This window comes from Paramacrobiotus metropolitanus, unplaced genomic scaffold, assembly GCF_019649055.1.
Source record: "Paramacrobiotus metropolitanus isolate TYO unplaced genomic scaffold, Prichtersi_v1.0 Parri_scaffold0000004, whole genome shotgun sequence".
NCBI classification, from domain to species: Eukaryota; Metazoa; Tardigrada; class Eutardigrada; order Parachela; family Macrobiotidae; genus Paramacrobiotus; species Paramacrobiotus metropolitanus.
The window spans coordinates 583797-609974 of record NW_026570224.1 but is presented as its reverse complement, the minus strand read 5'-3'; the positions used below and the strand labels follow the sequence as shown (position 1 = coordinate 609974).

The 26178-nt window shown below is 41.6% G+C and overlaps 7 protein-coding genes across 18 annotated transcripts; 5 read left to right on the top strand and 2 right to left on the bottom strand.

Annotated features, from left to right (window-relative positions):
- Nucleotides 1-99: 99 nt before the first annotated feature.
- On the top strand, nucleotides 100-3460 carry LOC129602766 (hepatocyte growth factor-regulated tyrosine kinase substrate-like). The gene is made up of 4 exons (XM_055501909.1): nucleotides 100-1046; nucleotides 1303-1666; nucleotides 1808-2478; nucleotides 2648-3460. Exons 1-4 carry the CDS (start codon nucleotides 294-296, stop codon nucleotides 3074-3076), a joined length of 2217 nt encoding a protein of 738 aa, XP_055357884.1. The 5' UTR covers nucleotides 100-293; the 3' UTR covers nucleotides 3077-3460.
- LOC129602763 (FACT complex subunit SPT16-like) lies at nucleotides 3458-8820 on the bottom strand. Its single transcript, XM_055501907.1, has 15 exons — nucleotides 8565-8820; nucleotides 8398-8499; nucleotides 7688-7915; nucleotides 7342-7581; nucleotides 7115-7269; nucleotides 6787-7050; nucleotides 6396-6582; nucleotides 5933-6334; nucleotides 5466-5826; nucleotides 5156-5358; nucleotides 4964-5089; nucleotides 4456-4803; nucleotides 4253-4399; nucleotides 3958-4168; nucleotides 3458-3812 (listed from the first exon to the last, which is right to left on the bottom strand). Exons 1-15 carry the CDS (start codon nucleotides 8631-8633, stop codon nucleotides 3709-3711), a joined length of 3147 nt encoding a protein of 1048 aa, XP_055357882.1. The 5' UTR covers nucleotides 8634-8820; the 3' UTR covers nucleotides 3458-3708.
- Nucleotides 8821-9043: 223 nt separating this feature from the next.
- On the top strand, nucleotides 9044-12349 carry LOC129602675 (ras-related protein Rab-35-like). 3 transcript variants are annotated; one of them, XM_055501773.1, is made up of 9 exons: nucleotides 9076-9162; nucleotides 9237-9285; nucleotides 9629-9793; nucleotides 9884-9949; nucleotides 10375-10422; nucleotides 10822-10851; nucleotides 10976-11161; nucleotides 11797-11924; nucleotides 11985-12349. In XM_055501773.1, the coding sequence occupies exons 3-9, from the start codon at nucleotides 9697-9699 to the stop codon at nucleotides 12045-12047; spliced, it is 618 nt and encodes a 205-aa protein (XP_055357748.1). In that variant the 5' UTR covers nucleotides 9076-9162; nucleotides 9237-9285; nucleotides 9629-9696; the 3' UTR covers nucleotides 12048-12349. The 3 variants fall into 3 exon arrangements, with proteins under 3 accessions (XP_055357745.1, XP_055357746.1, XP_055357748.1); XM_055501770.1 differs by having other exon boundaries at nucleotides 9044-9259; XM_055501771.1 differs by having other exon boundaries at nucleotides 9044-9285.
- An 865-nt stretch (nucleotides 12350-13214) lies between these two features.
- Nucleotides 13215-16129, top strand: LOC129602708 (galanin receptor 2a-like). 4 transcript variants are annotated; one of them, XM_055501816.1, is made up of 4 exons: nucleotides 13215-13330; nucleotides 13439-13726; nucleotides 13793-15620; nucleotides 15699-16129. In XM_055501816.1, exons 3-4 carry the CDS (start codon nucleotides 14655-14657, stop codon nucleotides 15900-15902), a joined length of 1170 nt encoding a protein of 389 aa, XP_055357791.1. In that variant the 5' UTR covers nucleotides 13215-13330; nucleotides 13439-13726; nucleotides 13793-14654; the 3' UTR covers nucleotides 15903-16129. The 4 variants fall into 4 exon arrangements, with proteins under 4 accessions (XP_055357791.1, XP_055357793.1, XP_055357789.1 ...); XM_055501818.1 differs by having other exon boundaries at nucleotides 13439-14316; nucleotides 14470-15620; XM_055501814.1 differs by having other exon boundaries at nucleotides 13439-15620.
- Nucleotides 16130-16917: 788 nt separating this feature from the next.
- On the top strand, nucleotides 16918-19093 carry LOC129602704 (uncharacterized). The gene is made up of 4 exons (XM_055501809.1): nucleotides 16918-17701; nucleotides 18120-18238; nucleotides 18372-18430; nucleotides 18569-19093. Exons 1-4 carry the CDS (start codon nucleotides 17176-17178, stop codon nucleotides 18726-18728), a joined length of 864 nt encoding a protein of 287 aa, XP_055357784.1. The 5' UTR covers nucleotides 16918-17175; the 3' UTR covers nucleotides 18729-19093.
- Nucleotides 19094-19800: 707 nt separating this feature from the next.
- On the bottom strand, nucleotides 19801-21276 carry LOC129602529 (60S ribosomal protein L13-like). Of its 3 annotated transcripts, none has more exons than XM_055501569.1 (4): nucleotides 21120-21276; nucleotides 20770-21017; nucleotides 20524-20700; nucleotides 19801-20155 (listed from the first exon to the last, which is right to left on the bottom strand). In XM_055501569.1, the coding sequence occupies exons 2-4, from the start codon at nucleotides 21007-21009 to the stop codon at nucleotides 19892-19894; spliced, it is 681 nt and encodes a 226-aa protein (XP_055357544.1). In that variant the 5' UTR covers nucleotides 21010-21017; nucleotides 21120-21276; the 3' UTR covers nucleotides 19801-19891. The 3 variants fall into 3 exon arrangements, with proteins under 3 accessions (XP_055357544.1, XP_055357552.1, XP_055357561.1); XM_055501577.1 differs by having other exon boundaries at nucleotides 20770-21034; nucleotides 21120-21271; XM_055501586.1 differs by having other exon boundaries at nucleotides 20770-21031; nucleotides 21120-21270.
- A 512-nt stretch (nucleotides 21277-21788) lies between these two features.
- LOC129602661 (uncharacterized) lies at nucleotides 21789-25864 on the top strand. Of its 5 annotated transcripts, none has more exons than XM_055501748.1 (4): nucleotides 21789-21875; nucleotides 24145-24344; nucleotides 24793-25140; nucleotides 25328-25864. In XM_055501748.1, exons 2-4 carry the CDS (start codon nucleotides 24206-24208, stop codon nucleotides 25615-25617), a joined length of 777 nt encoding a protein of 258 aa, XP_055357723.1. In that variant the 5' UTR covers nucleotides 21789-21875; nucleotides 24145-24205; the 3' UTR covers nucleotides 25618-25864. The 5 variants fall into 5 exon arrangements, with proteins under 5 accessions (XP_055357723.1, XP_055357724.1, XP_055357722.1 ...); XM_055501749.1 differs by lacking the exon at nucleotides 21789-21875 and adding an exon at nucleotides 22135-22152; XM_055501747.1 differs by lacking the exon at nucleotides 21789-21875 and adding an exon at nucleotides 22876-23070 and having other exon boundaries at nucleotides 23832-24344.
- The last annotated feature ends 314 nt before the right edge of the window (nucleotides 25865-26178 follow it).

Here is a 26178-nt window from a genome sequence, read left to right as displayed (position 1 = left end):
CCGGTATGCGCCGCGGAAGGCAGTTACGTAGTGCAAAGATGGTACAGTGACGTGTACAGTACACTGTACAGCATGACATGATAAAAATTTCACATTTTCTATCAATTAAATGTCCGTATCTTTTATCAATTAAATTATTAAAAATTTGGTATCACATGACACTCGATGATCACAGTCGACAGACTCACTTTTCGTAGGAGCACAGAATTCCACTGTGAATAATTTTAAACTTCTATGAGAACCTTTATGAGTTGAGTGACTGTTGCCGTGAGCTCTTCAGATCGTTTTCAAAAATGTTCAAAAACACGACTTCCTTCATAAAGAACGTGGACCGTGCCACCAGCAGTCTGTTACTGGAACCAGACTGGGACGCCATCCTGGCTATTTGTGATGCTCTGCGTCAGGAGGACGTCAATCTGAAGATTGCCGCGGAAGCCATGAGAAAGAAACTGCAGGACAAAAACCCGCATTCCGTGCTGCAGTGCCTCCAGTTGTATGATGCTGTGGTGAAGAATTGTGGCAAACGTGTTCACGATGAGATCATCACGCTGGCCTTCATGGATGATCTGGTGGCGCTGGTGCGAAAAGGTCCGGATGACATTCGCAATCGTACTCTGGAGGTGGTCCAGTGTTGGGCCCATGGATTTCGCGATAAACCCCAGTATCGTGTGGTAAAAGACACTGTGGACCGATTAAAGATGGAAGGATACAAATTTCCTGTCATGAAGGAATCTGATGCGCTGTTTGTTGCTGAGTCAGCTCCAGATTGGGTCGATGGCGATGTGTGTTATCGCTGTCGTGATAAATTTTCAATCACCACCAGGAAGCATCATTGCCGAAATTGTGGACAGATTTTCTGTTCCAAGTGTTCGTCTAAGGTGTCACCTCTGCCAAAGTACGGAATCGAGAAGGAAGTTCGTGTGTGCGATTCATGTTATGATCAGCTGAATGTATCGAAACCCAGTTCAACAACTGCTGTCACGAAAAAAGATGCTGATAAGGAGAACGATTTACCCGTAGAATATCTGAACAGCGCGCTGGCTAAAGTGAGGGAATCCGGATTTTACAGTATTTTTTAATTCGAGCAGTTTTCATTTGTGCATTAAAATTTTGGTGGAAATACTGAAAATCATCTAACGAATTGCACTACTTTAAGGAATTCTCCAGAAACTAATTATTTAACAGACGATTCCCTTATAATTTAAATTATCATTCATTATATTCCTAGTTAATTTATTTGATATGTGCAATAATAATGCCAGACTGTTTTTTTGATTTTTATCGTATTGGCGGTTTTGGTAGGAACCACAGATACCAGCGAAAAAGACAGCTGAGGAAATCCAGGAGGAGGAAGAGTTGCAGCTGGCCTTGGCGATTTCGCAAAGTGAAGCGGAAGCTAAAACCAAACACTCTCAGCCTAACTCGTGGTCTTCATCTGTTTTAAACGCCCAGAAGACGCCAAGCGAGAAGACAGTGGAGAATGGGACAAGCCTTGGTGACAAAGTGGCGAACATGACTTTGAACAATTCTACCAACAGCAGTAGCAATGAACTGGATAAGTACTTGAATCGCCAGTATTGGGAAGATCGACAGAAGGACGCTCCAGTTTCAGGTCCTGTTTTTGTTCCGAATGCGCCATCGGCACCAACACCGTCATCAACGCCATGTAAGTCCTGCCTTTACGTCACCTGTTTGATCATAACTTCTTTTTTAAAATATGTGATGGTGTTCCTATTTATTACCTTCGCTTGTGAGAGTTTAGTTTTCTTCTGTATATGATAGTGCTGATCTTTTGTCGTCTCTCTAGCGACGGTGACGTCTGGAGATATGTCGCACCAAAAATTTTCTTATCAAAATGGCGAAACGGACGACGAAATCCAGCAGTTCATGTCTGCTTTAAAATCTCAAATCAGCGTCTTTACTAATCGAATGAAGTCCAATATTAGTCGCAAACGTCCATTAGGAAATGACGCGACAGTGATTTCCATGTTCAACAATCTTCTTCCCATGCGCCAGCAGCTCCTAGAGTACAGTCAGGCACAGGACCACTGGAAGGAATATTACGAACGGCTGCAGGAAAAGCTGACTCGTCTCAAGGAAGCACGCGAGGCCTTGGACGTCTTACGCCAAGAACATCGGGACAAGATCCGTCTGGAAGCGGAGGAGAAACATCGGCTGATGCAAATGCAGATGATTGCTAAATTAGATAATTTACGGGTGCATAAACGACAGCTGTTGGAATATCAGCGGCAAATCGCATTCCAACAGATGCAGGCTCAAGAGGAAGAGCTGCAGCGACGGAAACAAGTCTACCAACCGTATTCGTATGTTCCGGGTGGGGGCAGTACGAGCTACGCTGCGTCTCTGCCGGGAGATCAGCGGCTTCCGCAAAATCAGCAGCCTGCTGTTTTTGGAGGCCCTGTGTCCATTGCGCCGCCGGGGTACGCGATGCAGGCGGGATATAATCATAACGAACAGGTTGGTAAAGTTTTTGCTAAAGCAATCAATGATTGATTTTTTAATTTAAGTTGGTGTTCCTTAGAACAGAAGTAACCTTTCGTAAGCGTGCGTTCTAGTTCTTGAGTGTGCTGGAACAAAGGAACTTTCTTGAATGCATTTGCGTTGAGAATTGCGATGTTTTTCGTAGATGTACCAGCCGGTTCCGCAGCATCCGCAGAATGTTTACGGCATGCAACCGTCCGTTCAACCTGGGATTTCAGCTGGAGGCCCACCACTGTCTGCAGCAAATTATCCATCGTCTGTGATGCCGAGCGCGATGTACCCAACGGGACCCCAGAATCAGATGAATTACCCACAGCCAAATAGCCAATACGGAACGTATCCCATGCCGCAGCCATCTATGACGTTGCCGGGTATGCCGATGATGCAGCAGTATCACAACCCTGTCCCACAATCAGGATACCAGACTGCGCATACACCCGCAGTTCAGATGGGCTATCAAAATCAGGCACAAGTGGATAACGTGCATCCTCAGCTGCACCACCAACAACCACATGTGCCAAATGCACCTACCTCGGGAGGTTTAGATGAAGCACCTCTGATTAGTTTTGATTAGGATTTGTAGCTAAGAGTTGATTGAGTTGTTCGTTACAATCGGCTGAAAATCCATAAAATACTGATACTTTTATTACATTTTCCGTTCAAAGCTTGTACTTCTATTTTAGTACTCTATACGTTTGGATGCTGTCACCTATAGTGATGCTGGTTTGCCGATCGCTTTTAATTTACGTTTTCTCCTTTGAAGCTTACTTTCCCACATTCATGGATTTGACTGATTTTAGCATCATAACCGTTTCAGCCGTACTTAAGGTGCAGTAGTTGGCGTTGATTATTATTCGTACTTATTTGAAAAGGTACATGAATGCACCGCTATCCGTCAGGTTTAATGGTAGTGACATAGCTGGCAGTATACTGTTATTGAAGTAACTCTGCTTCCTGAGTTCGTCACATTTAATTCACCAAAAAATCAAAACGATAGGACAACAACCATTACATGATATATTTAAACGAAGTTCCATAGTTCCAAGTCAATAACTGCTCAAAAACATCAAACTTCTGCAGGCTGTCCAATCCTGCACTTGTTCTGCATGACCAAGAGGAATTGATAAAAAACTGAAAAACACTGAGATTTGCCAACAAAATTTGCAGTGACCATAATACAATACACAGCGATAACGATTCTTGTTATCAACGCCGCATTTTCTTGCCGCCCCCACCACCGCCTCGTTGAGCCGGTCGTTTCGGCATTCTTGACATTTCTTGTTCCTCTTCCATGGCCTTCTGCCTATCAGCTAAAAACAAACAAACGTGTAAATACGCTCACGTATACGAGTACCAAAACACCGCAAGTATACAGAATTAATTCATACAATATCTCAAACCTTGCGATTTAATTACGATTACGCAAGTATGCTGCATTAAAAATCTGTAATTAACCTTTGGCTGCCTCTTCTTCAAGTTCATCCCAGTCCTTTCCGGATTCCTCGCCGGAACTGAGTTCTTCACTGGCCTCATCATCTTCATCTTCGTCTACCGCAGACGAAGCTTCTTCCTCACTCTCCGATTCGGCTGACTCAGATTCGGATGGAGCGTAAGCTTCGTCGTCCTCCTCTTCCTCTTCAGCATCTGCAGCCGCTTGTGCTTCCTTCTGCAAAAAAATTGTGCTTGAACACCCTTCCTTCATCATTCACACCACACCAGTAATTATTCAAAACTATTCAGAAAGACTCACGTTGGCATCGTTTTCTGGCTCAAGGAAATCCCAGCCACCCTCTTCAATGAAAGCCTTCGGATCATCAGCAATAGTTTTCATGATCTTTGTCCAGTTGAGACTCTGAATGCCCTCCGTAAAATGTATATCGCATGAATCCAACCATGACTGCAAAACAATGCCAGTTCTAAATATCAAACGCATTATCGTTTTTCAAGCCTTACCTTAACGTGTTCCAGTAAATTCATCGGAACAGCCGTAACGAGAACAGGTTTACGGCTGTAATCTTTGAAAATGAAAACCATGTCGAAGTTTTTAATGTGGAATTGTACACGTTCAAAGTGCACGAGTTCAATTTCTTCCAACGTAATCACAAATGGTGGGGTTTCTGCTAAATTCACTAAGCAGGTACTGGTGGGTTGTAGCAACACGGTAGCACGGTGTGGAACACCCGGAAATCCCAGATCGCGAAAAGGAGTATCGAAGTCGACATCACCTCGCGATATTGACTCCACCTTCTCTGTGAAGCTTTTAAAGGCCGACGTCAATTTGGTGCGCAATTCCCGCTCCGCCTACCAGAAACAGTTTTTGTTACGTGAATCTTTCGGTACAAGTATACGATACAATGTTCAAATTACTACCAAAGATTTACACTGCTTAAAACTCTGCGCTTCCATGTCATAACCATAACATAATCACATTCAGTCGTGATCTGTCATATACAGTTTTTACCTGCTCCGAGGCCAAATCATCGCGATCATGCATATGATAATGCTTCCCCAGATCCGTGGTCAATTCGCCGACCTCGGTATAGAACTGGATATCAATAATTTTTCGCTTCTGATAGATGATGTGGTTCTAAAATAATATCTTAATCATCAGAATAAACTTCTCAAAACGACAACATGTCGCAATTCAACTTGCCTTCAAATGAAAATGCAGCAGAATAATCATTTCACCCTCACACGGTTGGAAAAAAGCGTGTTTGATGTTGTTGTACAAGAGATCTACTTTTTCGCCACGCAGAGTGGTATAACGGAAACCGTTTACGTGAGCTTCCAATGTGCCGGAAATTCGTTTCTGCGACAGCGGAGGACGGATAAAGAGATCCTTGAGACGGGGTTGATCTGGAAGCAGGAAACAAATCATATGATACCAGTGAGACGCAGAAACTGGCGTCTCGTAACTGCTGAAATTACCACAAAAAAACGTAAACGCAGTTAATGTTACATACTTTTGTTAGGATTAAGAACTAAGGTATCCTGCTGCACAACACCCTCCTTTTCACGTTCCTCCATTTCTCGTGTCTTATAACGCTTTTGAAGTTCCTTGACTAGGCGGAACGTGTTGGTCAGGTTGGACGAAGGAGCGGATAATTCTCCGGGTTCTTTGGTATTACTGCTGCGGAATGTCAATTCTTTGACGAACTGTGCTTCGGGATGAGGGAACTGCATTAGTTCTTTGCCACCGATAACCGCTGAACCAGGATGATTGAAATTGATACGCAGGTATGTATAATCCCCTTCCAGGGAGATCGCCACGCTTTTGATCATGGATATGTGAAAAGGAACAGGTTCACCAAACAGAGGCAAGATCTGTCAGACAATCGGCATCAAACTTTGAGATGCAATTTATGGTTTTTCACCAATATAAAAATTTTAATTTTACGGCTAACTTGCAAATCGTGAAACCAAACTTTACCAGAGTTTCGTTCTTCCGATCAACAAAAATCTTCAGCTCCTTGACTTCATCATCGGTGGGCATATCCGTGGCCCGTTTGTAGGCCACGTTCGATTTTCTCAACTTCGGTTCCGCCACTTCCCCCTTGCCTTTATTCAACCGTTCCAAAGCGCGTTCGTTAATCCTAGCGGCCAATTCTTCCTGATGGCGCTTTCGACGCTCTTCGGCAGACGCTTCGTTTCGTAGCCGATCTGTCAAGACAGCTGTACGTCGACTCCTGGCATTGCCATTTTGATTATCGGCCAAATTAATAGTTTTTTCCTCCTCTTCTTCGCTCTCCTTTCCCCCTTCGGGTTCCAGCACCATACTGATTTGTTGTTGCTTCTTCTTGGCTGCGGCTGTTAGGACTGTTGCAGCTCCGGTCTACAGGCACGCCAATAAAAACCATAACCCATACATCTATGTGGAAATACTGGTAACTTACATCACTAATAACTACGGTATCACCCAGCCAGATGCCGAACGTCTTCTCCTCCTCCGCCTTTCCTTCGGGATTCTTTAACTCCGAGAAACCCAGAACAATGCAGAAAGTCATTCCTTTCCGTGCGAACGCTGTCGTTTTTGAATTGATCACCAGGGTACCCTCGCGAAATTCCAGCCCAGTGGCAAACCTAAAATTATACAGTCACTATAGCAGTGCTGTATTACCTCGGCCATGGATCCGAAACCGCTACCTCTTCAACTATTAACAAGAAATTATGAAAGACTGTCGATGGCATTTGTATGCCAAACTGGAATTCAAATTTTTTTAAAAAAGATATTGCACAACTCCATCAAAATGGTTTATATTTGCAAATGCTAGCCAGCAGTCATACCCAAATGATTTGGTCATGTGGTCGACCATATCAGGTTTTTTCTTCTCGAGCCATTTAACACCAGCTTCATAAATGTCACACAACTTCACACCCGGTTCCATCTTTTTGATGATGTATTCCTCCAAGTCGTACGCCACATTGTACGCTTCGACGTGGTATTTGGTGGGCGCTACCATCACCGTCCGCGCAATATTAGAACAGTAACCCCTGTACCGCAGGCCGAAGCTCGCACAGATAATTCCGAAGTGCATCACGTCGGTGTTACTAATTTAGAAATTCATATGAAAACCTCTCAACTTCCTGCTCATGTTCAAAATTTCAAATATACCTTGTAGTATTGAATTTAAAGTTGTATTTCCCACCGCTCTGTACAATGGGCGGATAGCACGTTTCCAGTTCATCAAGTTTATCAACACTTGGTACGAATTTCTTGTCCTTGATTGCAGAGTCGAATCCGTCTGATATTTTGCTGTGTTTCACTTTCTGTAGAATCACATATCACATTTTATTAATGGCAAATCACATCCCTTTCTTAATCCATACAGTTCTACAAACCTTTTCCTGATCAATAGCCTTCACCACTTCTTCATAATAGTATTTCTTGAAGATGTCGCACGAGGCCTGACAGGATTTTTTCATAAGGACCAACTCTTTCTCATCCTTGGGCGCCATAAGGTATGCGATATAAACGGAAACATCCACTTTCGCGAATCCCTCCTTCTCCATTCGCTCATTCCACGGTTTATACACGTCGATGTCCATTTTGTCTTTGGTGAACATACCCACGGTTTTGCCCTAAACAATTTTTAAGATCTCTTATACTTCGCGTTCATACAAATTCCAACGCTCCATAAGCAATGTCATTTCCATCTCCCATTAAAATTATTCAACGAGGGTTCACCTTTCGACTCTGTCTGATAGCGTCAACCAGGGAACCGAAGTACGCCGAGCCAGCATCTCCCTTTTCTCTGACCATAATCTTAACACTCGGCAACCCATTTGATAGGGTTTCATCCACTTTTTCCAAAGGTTTCAGAAATTCAGCTTTCTTTTTGGAAGCCACCGCATAAATTCCGTTCTCGCATATCACCAATAAAGTCTCCATCAGTTCATAGCCAAAAATCCATAACTGCAAACCCATCCAGCACAAAAAATGTATGCCATACAGATCGATTTTCAATCCTCACAAAACAGTGCGAGATTGTGAATTGTAGTACCTATATTACTTCAAAGTTATCTTACTAAAATTTCATTGTGGTGCGGCTGTTGCCTGTTTAGATTCAAAACCTGCGTTTAGTGTTTTACGGCAAGACAAAGAGATGTTCTTTAAAGTCAGCACCGGAATGACATCATTACTCCTGCAGTTAAACATTTGTTCCGTTCACAGTGCGAGGTCCAACTGACAGCAACAAATTTATCATTGACTTCGAAGAGAATTTTTATTACTTACTGTAATAATATTATATTCTCTCGCTCAGTTTATTCAAAATTTGGCAAGGTTTAAGCCAAAAGCAGGAACGTACAGATATTTAACTGGTAAGTCGTACAACCTTCGTTTAGGAGCACCCAAATCAGAAACCATCTTACAGATTCTTAATGCTTACTGCTTACATGAAACGCTTGGGATTTGGAGTACACCGCTTCATCATCTTTTTGAAGTCCGATAACGAGCGCATCCACTGAAGCAAACGCACCACCGCCATCTTTGCTCGACTAGAAACAGACGTTATGATTAAAATCAATAGGAAATCCAGATGTTACGCTCCACGGTCGAGTACCTTCCAATTTTGAAATACACGCTTCAGGCGCTTGAAAAACGATTCTCGGTCCAACACTGGTTGTGCCATTTTGACAATCAACCAAAGTCAGTAGATCAGAGATAGGACCACGCGTAGCTAAACCATCGTCGCTCACAGGTCTTTTTAAATGTTAACTGGAAGATCAGGGTTCACAAGAAATCACTCCAGGTCCTATTCCAATCAACGAGTACGTACCTTACGTTGTGAGGAGAAAAGCCACTGAAAACTGAAATGAAGCCTGTGTGAAAATTTTTTAAAGAACGGATGCGTGGTCGGTGTGAGCGGCAACAGCCAGGGCGGTTTGGATTAGGTGACTCCAAAAAGTAGGCGGACTTTTATAAAATTCGAGCCAATTCAAAGTTTTCGCTAAATATAGTTGGTCCGTTCCGACATGGGCGGTAACGTTTGAATTTATGAACGAATATTATTATAAACAAAGCACCATGGGCTGCAGTGTTTTGGATTTGTTAAAATTAATGTTAAGTTTTTTTGTCGTCATACGTATTTGCGTATAAGTACTTTACTTTTGTTAATTTATCTTCCAAAAATTTTAATTAGTAAAAACTTCAATCGATCGGTGAGTCCATATAAAGAACACAAAATAACAACACTTGGACCGTCTTCACTCGTAGACTCGTAATGAGTTTGTAGATGCGTGGAGGTCGCAGCCGCAGGTAACTGAGGAAAGCGAAAACTATAGGTACTGTACTTAACTGCTACTAATTTATTCGGGTTTAGGTTGTTTAAGTGATTTGAATCAGCAGACTTCAGACGATTTTAACAGTGAATTCGATATTTTAAATCTCGAAGCGATATCGTAATTTTAAAATTTGAACGGACTAAAAGCCTGTGAGATTAAGATGGAAAAGAATTATGATGCATCCCATATGTTGTGGATAAGTTGTTGGTTTTAGGTTTAACCATAATATTGCTAAACTTAGTAAACTAACAGTTTAGTAGGTTAGTTTAGTAATAATTTGACAATAATTTATGGTTTAACTCAACAATATATTATTTGGGATTTGTTTGTTTTAAAATATTAGGCCTTCCAGCCGAATTTTCAATTACTGAAACGTGAAACTTCCTCCTATTCAATACTTAGCGGAGGAAAATGGTATCGCCAACGGAGACTGTCCGTCAGTGGGTTTCTGACTTCGTTGAGAAAAAAGAGCCGAAGTATTCTTATAAAGTGCTGTTGATTGGAGATTGTAAGTACTTGCTATGTTATTTTTTATATGGTTTTGGACAATAGATGCTAGTTATTGAAATGTTTGGTAAGCACTGCCTGTTTGTCGTAGGTGTTGGAAAATCCAGTCTACTTCTGCGTTTTTATGCCAATGATTTCATCGAAGATGCAGATATGAGTAAGCGATGTGAGCCACTTTGGGAGTTAATTAGTACTATATTCTCTTGTGACTTATCCGTATATCGCGATACTGGTTTTGCGTGTAGAGATTATGGCTCCAGCAGTTCTTAAAACAAAGGAGTACAATTCGAGAATGCACGATAGCGGAAATTTAAATTTTATTAACAAGCTATAAACAAGTGGTATTTTTATACAAGCAACTGATATTGATGAAACTATACAGTTAACCCTTGCAGTCGCAAGGGCAACTGTATAGCTATAGATATACGCAGTCGCAAGGGCAACTGTATAGCTATAGATATACGCACAATAATCAGCTGCTGGTGCTTTCGGTGACCATGCGCGAGTCGAAACTGGGATTACCTGCTGATTATTGGTACAGCCCGGTCGCGTTTAGTTTAAATTGTACTTCGTGTTTTGCAGAACTCATTCCAATGACAATTGGATTGGACGTTAAATCAAAAATCCTAGGTATGCCGATAGAAAATTGAATATCGGAATTATTTGGCTGTACTTAGTACTTACCGTAGCCAGAACTGACTTCACCCGGACCTCCTTCAGCACCTGTATACGAAGTTACAGGCTGCAGAAAATGCATACAATCATAAGAAATCTGGAGCATTTTCGTTTTGCGGTTTAATTATTATTTCCACTGGCACATTTGATTTCAGCGATGTGTTATCTGAATATTGTAGTGTCGTCCGGTTTAGTGTAGAAGTCTGAACTTGGTGTGAAGGTTTTGACCATATGGGTCTGATTCTTGAACAAATCGATTGACGAATGTTTTTAGACAAAATTCATCTTAATTTATATTTTTATTTGCTTTTTTTTGTCGTTGTTGGTTATTTTTGACTTATTCTCCGTTTGCAGATATCGAAGGTCCTGGTTATAAAGAGCAAGGTGCCTACTTATATACTACACTTCGTATAATTTCGTTGGACTCTCGTATTTTGAATATTTTCGTTCGTGTTTTCCTTGACCTGTCGCAGATACCTACGTTTGTGTTTTTTTGTTGCACGATTAGTGACTCTAAATATTTGGGATACTGCTGGCCAGGACAGATTTCGGTCCTTAAATGGGCAATATCTCCCGAGTGCGGATGCGGTTATTTTGTTGTATGATGTACGAAATCTAAACAGTTTCAAAAACTGTCGGTATTTTGTGGAGGACGTGGAGAAGTTTTGTGACGATGATGTAGTAAGGATACTTGGTAAGTTTATGCGATAAGTCATTACTCATTAGCGCTCGATCTTTTTTAATTTCGCATTCAGATCGTAAGTGCATCTTTATCAAATTTAGTATAAGAAGACAAGAGAAAAAATTGGCAGGATTTCAGTAGAGTGGAGTTTCGTCTCGCTTCTGGATTTGCAGTTTACTAAGTAAATGCAGGTGTTACGTAACGTAATCTGCCGAATCGTTTTCGCTAACATCGGGCGAGAAATATTGGCATTCGGCTTTCTTTCCTGTTCTGCCTTTAAAAATATCTTTTAACTAATTAATGTAATTGCATACGGCAGTACGTTGTAGTACCTCGTTGTTCATTCATTACTGTGTCAAAGTACGATGATGGTTCAGATTAGTGTAGTGTTTTTCGAAATTTTCGCGAGCTGCCGTGCGCACTTTGTGGTATCACAATTATGGTAGTATGCTGTACGTAACCACTGCTTGCCAAGGTGTCTACCTATTTTGCTGTGGGATAAGATGGTTGCTGTGAGTTTATAACTGGTACTTTGCTTTAATATTTAACTAACAGTTGCAGAACTTATTTCTGCATACGAGCATGCGTAATATAAACAGCATAGGTTGCTTTTACAGTTTGCTCACGAAATGGTTTTGTGTTGTTAGTTGGGAACAAGGATGACTCTGATGATAGTTTAAAGGTCGTCTCGTCGCAACGCGCACACGACTACGCCGTATCGATAGGATTTAAATTCCTCGAAACCAGCGCAAAGGACAATCGCAATGTTTTTGAGGTAATTTCCCGATGTCATTCATAAATTGTCATACTGTCTGCATTATGTGAATCTTTACAGCTGTTTACGAAGGTGGCGCAGCTCTGTTTTGCCCGTCAGATGCAAATGGAACGATTACAGTGAAAACAATAATTGTCCCCGTCCACACACCGGCTCCGCTAGTCTTTGTGATAATTCACCCTTCCCCGTTTTGCCGTTCCCTCTGCTTAGAGCTTTCTCTTGAATATTGATCAAGTATGAAGGTTATATTTTGAATAAGTTATTGTTTTGTTTTCTTGGAGCAAGACGATCTTACTTGTACAGTTGTACCATTTGCTATGTGCCTTGCTAGTTTGTGCTCCATTTCCGCACCTGACACGTTGAATCTTCACATATTTGTTGATTTTGTACGAAACTGGATTTCAAGAAATGGTTTATTTGTGGAAGCTTGTTTGTGGTTCGATTTTTGATTAACACAAATAGTCAATTGGCGGTGAATGTATTTTTAGCGGTAACTTTATCGAAATGACTGCGAGCTGTGTACGATAGTACACAGAACACATTCATTTCGATAATGTTGACAAAACTATTGGAGTCGAACAGCACTAGTTTTGTGCTGTTTGTCAGATACGCAACTAACACGAGCACAGATAATTATAAACTCCTGAATGATATTGCAATGTGCGGTTTTAACTCGTACAACACGATTGATTGCTAATTTGCTACGCAGTAATTATTGCGGCAGCTGTTGTGACAACACACTACGCATTGCGGTTGTGAGTGGTAATGAATTCTTTACCATATAATCCGGTAAGTTGTTTGACCTTAACGTAATATGTTGGTGCAGATCCAGAAGTGAGAGCTGTCACGAAAACAATTTGGGCAAACGACCATGATGCAGAAATACTGAATGACATATTTTCACTACAGAATGCACATGCATACGCATTCAGCATGGTTGAACGTTAAGTATTATAATGAGTGCAACCAGAAATATCACTGCAGTGACTGCAACCGGAATTTTCCTGTGCGATGATTAATGTTAGTTTGGTACTCGTATTTCGATTATCGATTTTAATTGCTTACTAACGCACAGCTAATGTTTTCCAAACTGGAAATTAGCTGACTATGAGCTAAACTTTTTGCAACCGAGACGCACTACGGTAATCTTCGAAAAGAAACACAGTCGGCGTCAAAACTATGTACATTTTAATAACTAGAGAGAAAAGCTAGATGAAGAGAACAGTTAGGTAGGTTGTTCTGAAAACGCTTCGTACGAGTCTGAAGAGCATATTCAGCAAGTTGAGAAACAATTACTGGAAAAGTAGAAGTATGAGATTCCAGGATATCCCAACGTACCGGTACTTTGTGTAATATAATTTTGCTGTGTGCCGACTATGACGGCCAAGGATGGGCAGAAATATACGGTAAGGCCAAAACTGGGTTCATCGATGATCGATGGAGGTATCGATCAATTTGTCCCATAGGGAATTACCACTTGGTGAGAATTTCAATCAAATTGTGCATTTCCGTAGGTACGTCGCACTGCCAGTACGTGGATACTAGTGCACATCTGCATAGATGCGGGATCAATTATAAATAGTAACATGTACGCGGCACGCGTACACAAACAAGTGGCATGTTTACAAAAATCCCGTTCCGCTTATGTGCACACCACACCCCATTGATGGTTGTTCATAAGACACCGCTTTGTGGTTACATGACTAGAGTAAATGGGAATGATCTTTTTTAACAGATCAACACAGTACATTCAATTATTGATTAGCGCCTGCGACGTACATGCACGTATGTTGTGCACGACGGTACGTCTATATGCGCTACCGAAGGGAAACACCTTATAGCGCTCTAGATTTGCGTGTTATTTTTAGCGTCCAACATGAATGGTGATCAAAAATCCAGGATATTTAATGTAATTGACTGCACCCGATGGATCATTTGTTTTTCAAGTGCTGAGGGGAAACGGGATGTTATTCTTAGAGTCGTGCACGATAAGGGATCATCATTAGGGACGTCTGCTCAATCACGACCATTCTACGAGTGTGACAGATTCCAGTTTTCTGTCAATGTAAAGCTGTGCGCATCCACACGACCAATTGACACATGTAATTTTTCTTGTTGTTATCATCTGATATGACGCTGTTCATGTTGTTGATATTGTGCGCCGTACATCATTTATAAACACGGGCAGCAAGTGCGCTTATATGACTACTGCAGTACTATTACAGAAAGGTTACACCCGCAGTAGATTATAATTTGATCATTTTGTTAGTGTAATTTATCAATGGAGAAGGGGTCTGATTAACACCTTTTTATCCGACTGATTTCCCCCAGAGAGCGTGTCTTATTAGCTGGAAAATCCGGAATTTGCAGGGATCGGCCGGCATGGATTTAGGTGACAAGTCTGATGATTCAGTGACTGATTAGTGATTGATATAATTCGTAATTATCCCTACATTAAGGGAATTTGCGAGACAATAATTCTATGTATCCTTTGGTCGTCCTGTTAATATCTGGTTTGGATAGTAATGATAGCGTATGTGAGCAGGTGGAGACTATGTGTTACTCGCATACCGGCACATCTCCATATAACTGAAGTGGCATCGGCGTTGTTGCACCGCACAAGCGTACATCCGGTCACACTATCGTGACATTCTTCCTATTTCAATAATTTTTAGGCATTTTTAGGCTTCGGTTAATCAGTTATCTCAAAGTGTTAAGTGAAATTTCCTCATGATGCTGTCAGGGCCTTCGACGGATTCCAGCCTTCAGGCTGGTCTCGTATCCGATCCGGATTTAATCATTCCTTTTGACAACATCTCATCCGCTGAGCCTTTTTCGGCTTCCAACGTCACACTGGCAAATCAGCAATGGATGACAATATGGTGTATCGCCAATCTCTTCCTGTGTGCATTTGGCGCCCTGTTGTGTTTTTTACTGATAGTGGTCATTATGTCGGACAAGACAGCACGCATCGGTTCCGGTTGTTTAATAGCTCATTTATTGGTTATCGATCTCATGATGTGCGCCATTCATCTCCCAATCAATACCATTTGGGTTTTTGCCACGGAAATTTTTGCCGGTCTCATGGACCATTGTGCGGTGGTGTTCATGACCTTTCAGACCACCGCTTATGCCGGCTCCTGGGTGGCCTTGTTTCTGGCACTCAACCGCTTCACGGCCATTATACTGCCCTTGAAATACGGAGCATGGAGTACAAATAACACATTAGCCAAAATGACCATTAGCAGTTGGTTTATGGCATTTTTATGTACTGTTCCATTTTGTTTCGGCATCGGCGGTACCATTACCACTGTGCCGCCCTGGTCCGCGTGCGGCGTCCGCAAAGCCGGCAGCAATGTGGTATTTACCCTTTCAAAGGTCACGGGAATGTATGCGCCACTGATTATTGTGTGCGTCATCTACATTGCTATGTTCTCGTGGCTGGCGGTGCGCCGGACAAATGTCGTACGACTTCGTTCCGTGGAGACTATCCTAACTGAGGAATTCGTCAAACAGCGCCGAACATGCCGGCGACGGTTAATTATTTCCAAGATGCTGTTCGTCTCGTCCGTTTGGCAGTGTGCATGCTATTTACCCTATATGATAATCTCATCAAATTCGCAGATGGCCACACAAATGCCAGTTCTCGACCTCATTCTGCGCAGTGTTTTTCACACTGGTTATGCGACGAATCCGGTAAGATTTCTTGGATCGCGCGTCACGACATTTAACAACTGTTGTCATGTTATTAAGAATGTCAATTTTATTTTGCAGTTAATCTTCTTGCTTATGAGTGATAATTACTGGAAAGGTCTGCGCCGAGTCATTCACAATATTGGTAACTGCTTGCCCGCCGACACCGGAAGCCGACGCAGCAGCGCCACAAGTTCGGCTGGATCGTTCCGATCACGAACCTGGTCCAAACTGAGCACCGACCAACTGGTTGACCGGATACGACATCGTGCTTTTACGTTGTAAAACGTTGGCCATATAGCTAAACCGTCCTCAAAATCTCGGTGGTATCCTATAGGCAGTTTAATAATTACGGTACCACTGTCATTGTGTGCTCACACAATATAATATTGCTGTATTTTTTTATTTTGCTGCTTCCACATCAAAATGGTTTACATCAAAAACCTTGTGCATTAAAAGTATAATATTCAATAAACAAATTTAGCGCTTAGTACGGACTTTCATCGATTTTGTCCTGCATCGCTTGAATACAATACGTAGACGTACTGTACTACTTTGTAATAAATTTCATGGATAAATATTTGCGCCGGTGCTGGTTGTGGATGCACGGTTTAACAATTACTGACTATTAAAAATAAATAAAAACGTTTCCCGCTCTACTTGCGGTTCGCTGCCCCACGAGCTGAATAGCTGCTGCAACCTGGAAGATGAAGGCGTCCTTTAACTAATAACAATAAGTTAATTATTACGAAAGTGCAGTTACATAATCGGCGTTATCATAGGTATGTATGATCAAGTCAAGCTACTTGAGGTAACAATAATACTCATAAATGGTTTCTTAAGTAATTTCGCACAATAATAATAATTATGATTGCGATCCGACGTACAATTAATACTTACTGTAATCAACAAACGTCGACACATGGTAATTATGTATTGTACAGTAGTACCGACTACGGAGGTTCGGCCAACCGGTATCTGTACTACAGATACTATACCTTCTGGATTTCGTAGATTTGCATGTGTAAAGGTTGCGGCCTTTGTGGCACTCCCATTTTCCAGTTCAGAAGATGGTTCGAAACGCATCTGCCTCACAGGGTACGCAAGTATCTGTATTGCACTTTTATGAGGCCCCGCAGCACACCGAAGTAATGAGGGCACCCGTATTAAACGGGAAAAGGCCCAAAAAGTGAGAAAACGTGATTCACGATGGAGCTGCCTCAACGGACGGCAGTCACTTTTCAAATGAACAACACGCTAATCAACAGAAGAGTCACTTTTCGAGAGTACATTTCGCATAAAGCCAAAAGCCAAAATAAAAAATCGCACTCGTTTTTATTGGGTCCGTTTTTATTCGCCCGCAGTCGGATTTTTTTGCAGGACGTGAATCCTCTTTAGTAATAGTAAAAGATACCGCATATTCGTCTTTCCATTTTGAAATCTGTGTTGATGTAAACGGCCAACCTGCATCAAAATCTGGAATCCAAACAGTTCTTAGTTTCTGCGTTTGCTTAGTTCTGCTGGTAGTCTCTGCTGGTAGTGTTGCATAGAAGCTGCAATGGTTTCTCCCCGGAGTAAGAGTCATCAGAGTGCCAGCGGAGCGCCAGGCAGGGCATTCCAGTCCGAAGATAGCTGTGATTCCCAAAACACGCCATCATCCTGCAGTTCGGATTGTGCCAACAAAGAGCGCACCAACGATAGTGCCAAGATGAACTCGACATCCTACACCTGCCTATGGCATGAATGCAATTTTCTTGCGGACGAACCGGACGTCTTCTTTAATCATCTGCAGAACCACGTGCAGGCCAACCTTAAGGGACCGTGCCGTTGGGATACCTGCAGTGTGAGCAATAATCGTCAGACGCGCCATGAATCGCGCTTCATGGAGCACCACATCAAAACGCACATGCCGAAGAAACAGTTTCGATGCCTGATTAATCCCTGCAATAAGGCGTTTGATACTCCGGACGAACTAACCAACCATATGTTCAACCATCCTAAGCCAAAGAAGAATGATCGGCCTGATTACAAGCTGGACGATCCTTTAGCTGGACAGTTTCGCTCGTCACTCATCGCGTCGCTGGGTAAGCTTTTATTTTATCTCGCTCCGGTAGATGTAACGGTGACCCAAGTTGTTGTGTAAGTGTTGCCCAAAACTTACTTATATCTATATATACTTATTATACTAGTATAGTACTGTAGTATTCTTTGCAAGTTGCGACTGACCACAATTCCAGACGCCCCAGCTCTCTTAAGGGAGGGGAGCGGGTGCCGCTGCAAATTAACACTGTATTAGACGACAGGAGAAAAAGCGGTAACCTGTAGTAATAAAATAAAACATCAGTAGATCCAAAGCTTGTCAGACTTGTCAAGTATTTTGTTATTAATTTTGCAGTATGACGCAAAACAACGGTACAGTGCATGTCATTTGGCTGATGCAGAGCGAGCGTCCAAATTTGCTTTCTGATGCTGCTTTTGAGTGCGAAGATATTATTATTTTAGGTACTGCGGCGGAGCAGCAGCGAAGAAACCGAACCCTTGAACTGCAACAGTATTTGCGCGAAATGGGGATTATATATACAGCGCATCTGAATGAGTATTACGTGAAAGTGCACCTGGTGGTAAGCAGAATTTAAAATTAATTGCTTTGTGTCATTAGTACTACATGTTTCAACTCATATCCGAAAGACGTTGTAGGCTGATTTTTGTAATTTTTGTGGGACATAATTAGCAAACGCCGATTGTTTTTGTTAGCCTGTAAAGACTTCGGAAGGACCAAGGTACAAGGTTCACTTCCCTTTCGCACCGGCTTGGTAAGTGAAAGCAAAAAAGTCTATGTTGTTGCTGTGTACCATAAATTTTTCGCATCGTTTTTTTAGTTGCTAACTTGCTTGACTGTTTGTACTTGTTTCGGACGGAATGTGAATTCATTTATTTTGGCCTTCATGTAGGATCAAGGATATCACGATCGAATGTGCACTGGAAACCGAAGGAACCGAAACGATCGTCTATGAACTGGCGCTATCGAATTCCATATTTAAAGAGCAGCTCCGGTGGTTTGTAAAGAAAATCCAAGCGACGATGGAGTCCGGAAATGCGAATGTGATTTGACAAATGTCAAATAGAAAACAAAACAAATGTCAAAATTAGATAGGGATTGACATTTTCTGATTTCGTGCATTGCATCATAGCAAGGCTGTCGTTGCCCTTTTTCACTGTCATTTTCATTCTGAATTCGAGTTCCTGACTGGCCAAGGGTTCGTTTGTTGTCTGGCGTGACTGGCCCAATTTTGTTGCACCTTTTTTTGCTAGTGTCGCTAAGGGAATCATTTTGCTGTGTTGAACAATGCTGTCTATGCAAACCCTTTTCTTCTATGCGAAAAGGGGTCGAGCCACTGCCAACTGCGTTGACAGTTTCAGTATTTTACATAACTGTACAGAAATCAATCGATAATACAAGTTAACAAAATCCAACTTCTGGACATTCATTATTAGCCCGTGTTACGCACTCACCGATCAGACTGCACCCGCTTTCCTTTGCGCAGTTTGTACAGTTGAAAATCAAATGATACTCGTAGGTAGGTCTTGGTCATTACATTTCCACCACAGAGGACCGTATTTATATTTATAATTGCTTTTTGGACAAAAACTTCTACTGTAACAGCAGTAAGTTGCCAGTAACAGTTATAAATTGGAAGACGTGCGCCTTCACGTCAAGTCCAATGAAAAATTGAGTCTTCGCGTGACTTAAACGTGCCGTATTGAGACTATGGACTTTAAATGTTCCGTTATTAACTGTAATTACTAGAGTAGAATTCAAATTTAAGTCCTGCGGAAGTGTGAAAAGACGATTGGGGTTATATTAGTAATTTCGTATACGTAAATAACGTAATTACTGTACATATCATAACACAGTACTGTACTGAAAATCTTGTGGGACTTCATATCAAAACTTTATAGGTAGTTTTGAAATATCGATGTTGTGTTATTTGTAATGCAGAGGGGCGAATTTCTTCCACTACGATAATAATGATCTCGTGACGGGAATTACTGGAGAGAATATGAAAAAGTTTTCTGCCATAAACGGAAGTCACTGAACACACGCACCGCACATGCTCGTATCAGTCGTACGAGAGCACCGGACGGTCAAACGAAAACAGACCGATATAAGTGAAGAGTATAGTCACGCTTTTGATGGTTTTATTCGATACTCGTACAATAATTAACGTAACTATTATGCAACATAAAACTAACACCAAATGACCACAGCAAGTTTATTCTTCGCCACCCTTCTTCTTCTTGGGCTCCTTTTCCTTGGCGGGTTTGACGGGGGCCGCAACTTCCTGCTCACGCTCCTTAGCCTTCTTCTCCTTGCGGCCAACGGATCTTGCGATGCCTCGGGCTTGTCTGACAAACTGGTATGCATCGAAGCCCTTATCCTTGTCACTGACATTTCGTGCTTTCTCCCGCGAATGCTGCTGACGGACTGGCATCACACTGGCACGCGGAATCTGAACTGCCTTGCCTTGCTCTTCTTCCTGTAGACATTCAGTTCACATTTTACCAGCTGACAGTACACCTTACCAATTACCATCACCATTAGAAAAGGGTCAACGCGGGAAAAGAAGTTTCAGATTAACGAAATTTTAGATTTAACAAATAATTATTTACAGCATTACAGAGCTAACAGATTAGCTTCTCCCTGAACTAATTAGCTGCGCTTCTTCCCATAACAAATAATTAATTAATTCAACGATGTAAAAATTAAATGACACAATTATGTGAAATGCAATGCAGTTTGACTCGAATCCAAATTTACCAATCACAGCCAGACGGATTCAAGAGCGTGCAAAATATTACCGCACTCTGAATGCTATGATCAAACCGACACAATATCATGACTTACGGTAGCTTCCCCTTCCTTCTTAGCAGCTCCCTTCTTGCGCGGGAATAAGATGAGTTTAGATTTGTATTCCTTAAGGCGCTGGGCATTAAGTTGGAGGCTTTCAACAGATTTATTACGGCGCCGATGATCCACGGCGATGCCAATAGTTCTTGCGACTTTCTTGTTAATACCAGCAGCCTACAGGACCAAAAATTCTGTCGTTTTTTGGGAATTAAGGTTAGGGGCTCACAGTCAACCGAAAATTACCTTCAATTCCTCGATGGAAAACCCACGTCCGGCACGAACTTTCTTGTTGTACCTGATGGAGGGACAGCGCACCACGGGGCGCAGAAGACCGAGTGGTCGCGGGGCAATCTCCCTGGCTTTCTTCAAACGACGGCTGGCACGGCGCTGCTTTTTAGCGGCTTGGTCGAACCAGGTCTTGACATGGTTCTGCCACTTCTTGTGGAAGTGATTGCCGTGGATGACTTGATTGCGGTAATGCATCGTGGAACCTGCTTTCAATAAACTGCTGTACCAGAAACAGAAACTAATTAGCGGCTATCTGTAGACCGATGGTAGAATAACAGATCTCCAGATGTTCAAAACCAGCTTACCTAGAAGAATGCAACAATTTTCCCGAAAAATCAATCAATGGGATGCAAATGTAATCCTTCAGAAATTACCAGATGGATTTGGATTACAAATTTCTCCGTGGGTTCTTCAGTTCGCGAAGTTATTCGTGTAGCACTGCAAACCTAATGGCAAGCAGTTATGTCCAAAATGTGCACGGTACTGAAGTTGTGGGGCGCACTGCGTGACAGGCTGACGCGTAAAATTATAAAACCACCCTCCATCCGGAAGGAGTTCGCCTTAGAGGCACAAAATGGGTATCTTATTCTACGAGTAGGCAGAGCCGTCAAACGCTGCAAAAAAACTGGTAAAGTATGTATGCATAGGCCCGCGCTGGTACTGTATTTTCACGAGTTTAAGGAACACGAAAATACCCTAGGTCTGCTCGCAGCCACCCGGGGCCTGCAGCTATGTTCAAAGCTGTTCACTGAGCTGAGTGAGCTCTAAAATCAACAATTGCATTTTACATCATTTTTGAATTTACTGCAGCTCATTACGGAGCACCATTTTACAATTCACAGAAGCACATTACTGTTTTTTGAGGTATCCATTATTATTTTATTATGGCCAAATTTGCTTTGATTTTGGCCCAGAAATGGATCTGGCTTGTGTGTGGCAGGGCCTGCCCTGGGGGCGCCCCTGAGGGCAACATCGTAAATCTGTATTTCAGCAGGCTTCGTTAAGCTTGGGCTGTCATTTAGTTTAATTTTTTCCTTGTTCGGATTCCTAATTTTGACGAGGTAAGACCGTATTTGAAGACTGTCTGAATCAGTCCGAGTGTTTACGTGGTATTCTCAATTCTGCAGTACTGACATGTGAGTTGCAGAATGCATTGTCAGTGAACCAGTTTGAACGTAGCTTCAGGCCCCGGGTGGCTGCAAGCAGACCTAGGGTATTTTCGTGTTCCTTAAACTCGTGAAAATACAGTACATATTGTTAGTGTGATAATGTTTGATTTTTAAATTTACAATTTCAGCTTTTTTTAATATAAGAACGTTGAGTGTTACACGCTTGCAAGTAAGTGTATAGCGCAGCAGTGAATTGTGGCTTATGTACAGACAGGTCTGTTAATAGTCGCTTTTTAGAAATTCATGAACATATGTACTTGAAATTTGGTAAATTTCTCTGTGCTGATCGTTTCGCACTTTATGTGAGAAGTGACCATAGTTATTATAAAGTTTGAACGATCGTAAGAAGTTTGAACGATCGTAAGAAATCGTTACGTTAATATAAGGTGTTTTTCATTAAAAATGGGTGACAATGCCGTTGCGTTATTGGAGCCTCCAGGTTATTGGAGGAGGCAAGCCTGTTGGAATTATTTGGAGTGATATGCTCTACTCATATTAGAAAATTAAAGAACTATAATTATAAACACCGTGTTGTGTAATTAGTACGCTTCCCAAATTGAAAAACCACCCCGCAACAAAGATTCCACTAGTGGGTAGTTTTGCATTACTGAACTCGTTCCCCTTTTTAAAGTCATTTTCCTCAGAAAAAGGTCCCATTCAAAATTCTTATAAAATATGTAACAGTGACGTTAGATCACGAGCTTGATAAGTGCGGTACGATTAGAGATTTGAACTTCGTGCTCGTGTGCCGTGCCAATATACATTGCCAATATACAGCATTTATCAGACAAATTTTAGCCTGTTAAAAAAAGCTGTCGCCAGTATACTTTGTACTTGGATTTCTAGTGCCTCACGTTAACGGTCAAAGTTTTGAATAAGACATTTAAATGACAATTTAAAGCCTAAACAAATGATATTGAAGAAAGTCGTTCTGATTTGCAATTTTAACCTACCGGCGTCAATCGTCCAGAACGAAAAAGAAATTGCCGCAATAAGCACTTTTCTTAACCTTTAAATCCATTGTAATGGCTTTAGTAATATTTGCTTAATCAGCAGCAGTGTTTGTATGCAAACCAGGCATCTAATGGTAAGTGCATTTGACAGTGCAGGTTGAGGTGTTTGGCGCACTTTAAAAATTTGTTAGAAATTTCCATTGTTAGAATGGTGATACTTATGCATACACAGCCACCACATGGAAATTGTATCTCAACTTATCGGTTGAATGGATGCCAGTCTTACAATTACTTACTTAATATTACAAGGCCTACCCGTAAAAACTCAGATGCCGGTAGTTATTTAAGACTGCGTCTACCGTGTGTGCCTCATAAAAACAACACTTTTTCTCGTCTGCTGTTTGCAGTTACCACACCGCTGCATCACCAAATTTGGTTTCGCTGACTTTGGTTTTTTTGCGGTATTGGTATACATTTACATGCATTCTACCGGTTTTGAAATATTTCCTTGCAGTCGCCGCTTTGCGGCCTGTTAATTCGTAGTCTGAATACGGAAGCACAAGTCCAAATATACTTTCTGATTTGAATATTTCAAAGCACTCTCATTGCGATTCGGTTTTTACTCAATGATACATTTTATGGATGGCACATATCGTTACCACAGTATCTGTGTGTAACCGCATTTGACGTAAATTTTTCAAGAGTCTGTTCCGCATTCGCATTATTTTGAGTACATTGTATGTCGGCTTCGGTAATCAACAGTTGGTTCACCGATTATAGATTCCAGTACGCATCTATTGTTAATATATATTCGACCCATTTTATACGTAAACATTGATGGTATATTTTCCATTAATGTATTCATTTTGACTCCATTCCTTTTTGCTGATTGCAGCTGCTTCCAGTGCAAGATGGAAAGGAAATGTTTACTCCAAATTATGTGTCTCTGTGATTGATTGTAATTGACGCCGCACAATTGATTTTAACCAATACCATTTTTGAGTTATTTTGAACTTCCTAATTAATGTCGAACGCCACAATCCACATGCAACCGGGCAGATTAAGCGAATCATATTGAACGTTTTATTGTTATTCAGCCTGCAAAAAACATTGCATTATAGTTTTGCTGGCGTGACCGGCGCTCACGAAAACTTCTGGAAGCACAGCTCATTGAGTCTGTGAACAAATCCTTTTTGATTTCACTTCAGGCAGAATGTGTGAGAACGGTTTTGCCCGTTTTCCCAAGAGGAATGTGGCTTATCTAAGGTCATGCGGGATCCTTGCTGTAACGGATTATGTGATGATGCGAACAGTTTATGGAAAGAGCGAAACGGGTTAGCTGGATTTTTGACCAATTTCACCAGGGCAATACTGGGAGCAGCAAATAGCCCCGCCGATCGTGCTCCAGGTAAAACCTATTCGCGAAAATAAGGAAGAACAATTTAATATCGAAGGGAGTGTCGATGGTTGTTTGATAGCTTATCAGTAGCACGCGGATTTTATTGTATGCAGTGACTTAAATTAAACTTCAGCTTTACAATTTGGAAGATTACTTATTCTTGTCTTCTGCAGTAGTACCAGGCTAATTATACGATATGTTCGACCGTGCGCCATGAGTCGATATTACCTGTATTAAACATACAGTAGGGTATTTTTTTTCCGGCGTTCGCTGAACTGATCATGATTGTAGTTAATACTGGAAAGTCATCGAAGCGCTTGCATACATTATGGTGTTTTTGAAAACATTAGTTTAGTAAATCTCTAGGACAAAATTAACGTTAAAACAGTGGTAAACCGAATTTCACCTAAAATATTACTGTTCTTTGTTTGAAGTTTACGAGTATTTTATTACACAGGCAAATCTGAACCGCATTCCCACATCCGCCGAAACAGCACGTTGTTGAGCCACTACCCCGTTCGCCATATTGCCGATATGGCCACCAATCCCCGTATGCGCTTTCGAAATGCACATGAAAATGGGATCTTATCCGATTGGGATTCCAGTGCGGAATTGGGCAGTGATTATGGTGAGCAGGCGTCTCCCGGCAGCTACGAAGCCATTGTTATTGGCATTACGCTGCTCATATTATGTTTACTTGTTATCGGCATAATATTTGTCATGGCATTGTACCGGCTGCGGCGAATCCGCTTAATCAGCGCTATTAGAGGATCCAGCTCTCAACCGGACACCAACGCGCATATCGGTAATATAGAGTATTTCGCATGCCGGCATGAATTACATGATTATATTTTTTAAAAAACGCTCCACATAACTGTTTGAACAATGTACCGGCATGCATAACTGACGGATCACTTCCTCAATAGCTTTTTGATTCATGAATGATAATCCGTTTCAATATGGTAATATTATTTTGATATGCTTTATTTCAGCCGTATCGACAGCACCGCTGCCGACTATATCGCAGATAATTCAGGATCCACCACCACCTTACGAAATGTGGAAACCGGTTTGTGCGGAACCACCACCAAGCTATGAGCAGCATATTCAGCTACAGACTATAACTCCGACGCAGTCGGTATCCGCGCCAGGGGAATCTCCCAGCGTGACAGTGACAATCAGTGCTGATAGTCAGACAAACAGCGGTAGTACCGCAACTTCCGCCTCTACTCAAAATGACCTCCGGTCAGTGTCGGCATATAACGAAACAAATAGCGCTTAAAGTTAAGTACGAGTACAGATTCTACAGAACGATTACAGTACGACTGCAACAACGCTTTCCTTCGAATTTTTTCCTTTCTGGTATTGATCTGCCTTCTATGCTGTTCACCTTGTTTTATTCCTGCCGCTGGAAAATGTTGTGGTTTGTTGAACAGTTTTGAGAATCTAATCGTGGCAGTTTTGAGTTTTGTTTTGTTTCTACTTGACCATTTCTACGGTACAATATAAAATCCGATATTTACCACAATATTCTGATTTAAACTGGCATCGAGTATAAATTACCGATTTAGGTGGGCTTTGTGTAGCTATATTTATTTCGTTGTTTTTTTTAAACTGATATCTTAGAAAATGATATCGTAAACTGCATTGAACTCTAGAGGCAAGTTCAGACTGAGTTATTTTTACTGAATTCACATTTTAAATGGTTCTACTACTGTTAACATTGGAAAACTATTTTGTATGGATTTACCTGTATAACCACCAGCTTTTGAAGAAAATTAAAACCAGTTCGGTAAGGTGTCACTAAAGATAAATCGTACTGTGTATTGCACACATTTAATAC

Bases quoted from the DNA above. Each gene is read 5' to 3' on its own strand.
- LOC129602766 (XM_055501909.1), top strand. From the start codon at position 294: ATGTTCAAAAACACGACTTCCTTCATAAAGAACGTGGACCGTGCCACC. The intron at 1,047-1,302 runs GTGAGGGAATCC...CGGTTTTGGTAG, and splicing joins TGAACAGCGCGCTGGCTAAA to GAACCACAGATACCAGCGAA. The intron at 1,667-1,807 runs GTAAGTCCTGCC...TCGTCTCTCTAG, and splicing joins AACACCGTCATCAACGCCAT to CGACGGTGACGTCTGGAGAT.
- LOC129602763 (XM_055501907.1), bottom strand. From the start codon at position 8,633: ATGGCACAACCAGTGTTGGACCGAGAATCGTTTTTCAAGCGCCTGAAG. The intron at 7,270-7,341 runs GTTTGTAGAACT...GTGATTCTACAG, and splicing joins AGGCTATTGATCAGGAAAAG to AAAGTGAAACACAGCAAAAT. The intron at 6,583-6,786 runs GTATGACTGCTG...GTATAATTTTAG, and splicing joins CACATGACCAAATCATTTGG to GTTTGCCACTGGGCTGGAAT.
- LOC129602675 (XM_055501770.1), top strand. From the start codon at position 9,697: ATGGTATCGCCAACGGAGACTGTCCGTCAGTGGGTTTCTGACTTCGTT. The intron at 10,423-10,821 runs GTATGCCGATAG...CTCCGTTTGCAG, and splicing joins CGTTAAATCAAAAATCCTAG to ATATCGAAGGTCCTGGTTAT. The intron at 11,925-11,984 runs GTAATTTCCCGA...GAATCTTTACAG, and splicing joins ACAATCGCAATGTTTTTGAG to CTGTTTACGAAGGTGGCGCA.
- LOC129602708 (XM_055501816.1), top strand. From the start codon at position 14,655: ATGATGCTGTCAGGGCCTTCGACGGATTCCAGCCTTCAGGCTGGTCTC. The intron at 15,621-15,698 runs GTAAGATTTCTT...TTTATTTTGCAG, and splicing joins CTGGTTATGCGACGAATCCG to TTAATCTTCTTGCTTATGAG.
- LOC129602704 (XM_055501809.1), top strand. From the start codon at position 17,176: ATGGTTTCTCCCCGGAGTAAGAGTCATCAGAGTGCCAGCGGAGCGCCA. The intron at 17,702-18,119 runs GTAAGCTTTTAT...TTATTATTTTAG, and splicing joins GTCACTCATCGCGTCGCTGG to GTACTGCGGCGGAGCAGCAG. The intron at 18,431-18,568 runs GTAAGTGAAAGC...GCCTTCATGTAG, and splicing joins TTCCCTTTCGCACCGGCTTG to GATCAAGGATATCACGATCG.
- LOC129602529 (XM_055501569.1), bottom strand. From the start codon at position 21,009: ATGCATTACCGCAATCAAGTCATCCACGGCAATCACTTCCACAAGAAG. The intron at 20,701-20,769 runs GTAATTTTCGGT...TTGGTCCTGTAG, and splicing joins TTTCCATCGAGGAATTGAAG to GCTGCTGGTATTAACAAGAA. The intron at 20,156-20,523 runs GTAAGTCATGAT...GAATGTCTACAG, and splicing joins AGAAGGAAGGGGAAGCTACC to GAAGAAGAGCAAGGCAAGGC.
- LOC129602661 (XM_055501748.1), top strand. From the start codon at position 24,206: ATGCGGGATCCTTGCTGTAACGGATTATGTGATGATGCGAACAGTTTA. The intron at 24,345-24,792 runs GTAAAACCTATT...TTTATTACACAG, and splicing joins CCCCGCCGATCGTGCTCCAG to GCAAATCTGAACCGCATTCC. The intron at 25,141-25,327 runs GTAATATAGAGT...GCTTTATTTCAG, and splicing joins GGACACCAACGCGCATATCG to CCGTATCGACAGCACCGCTG.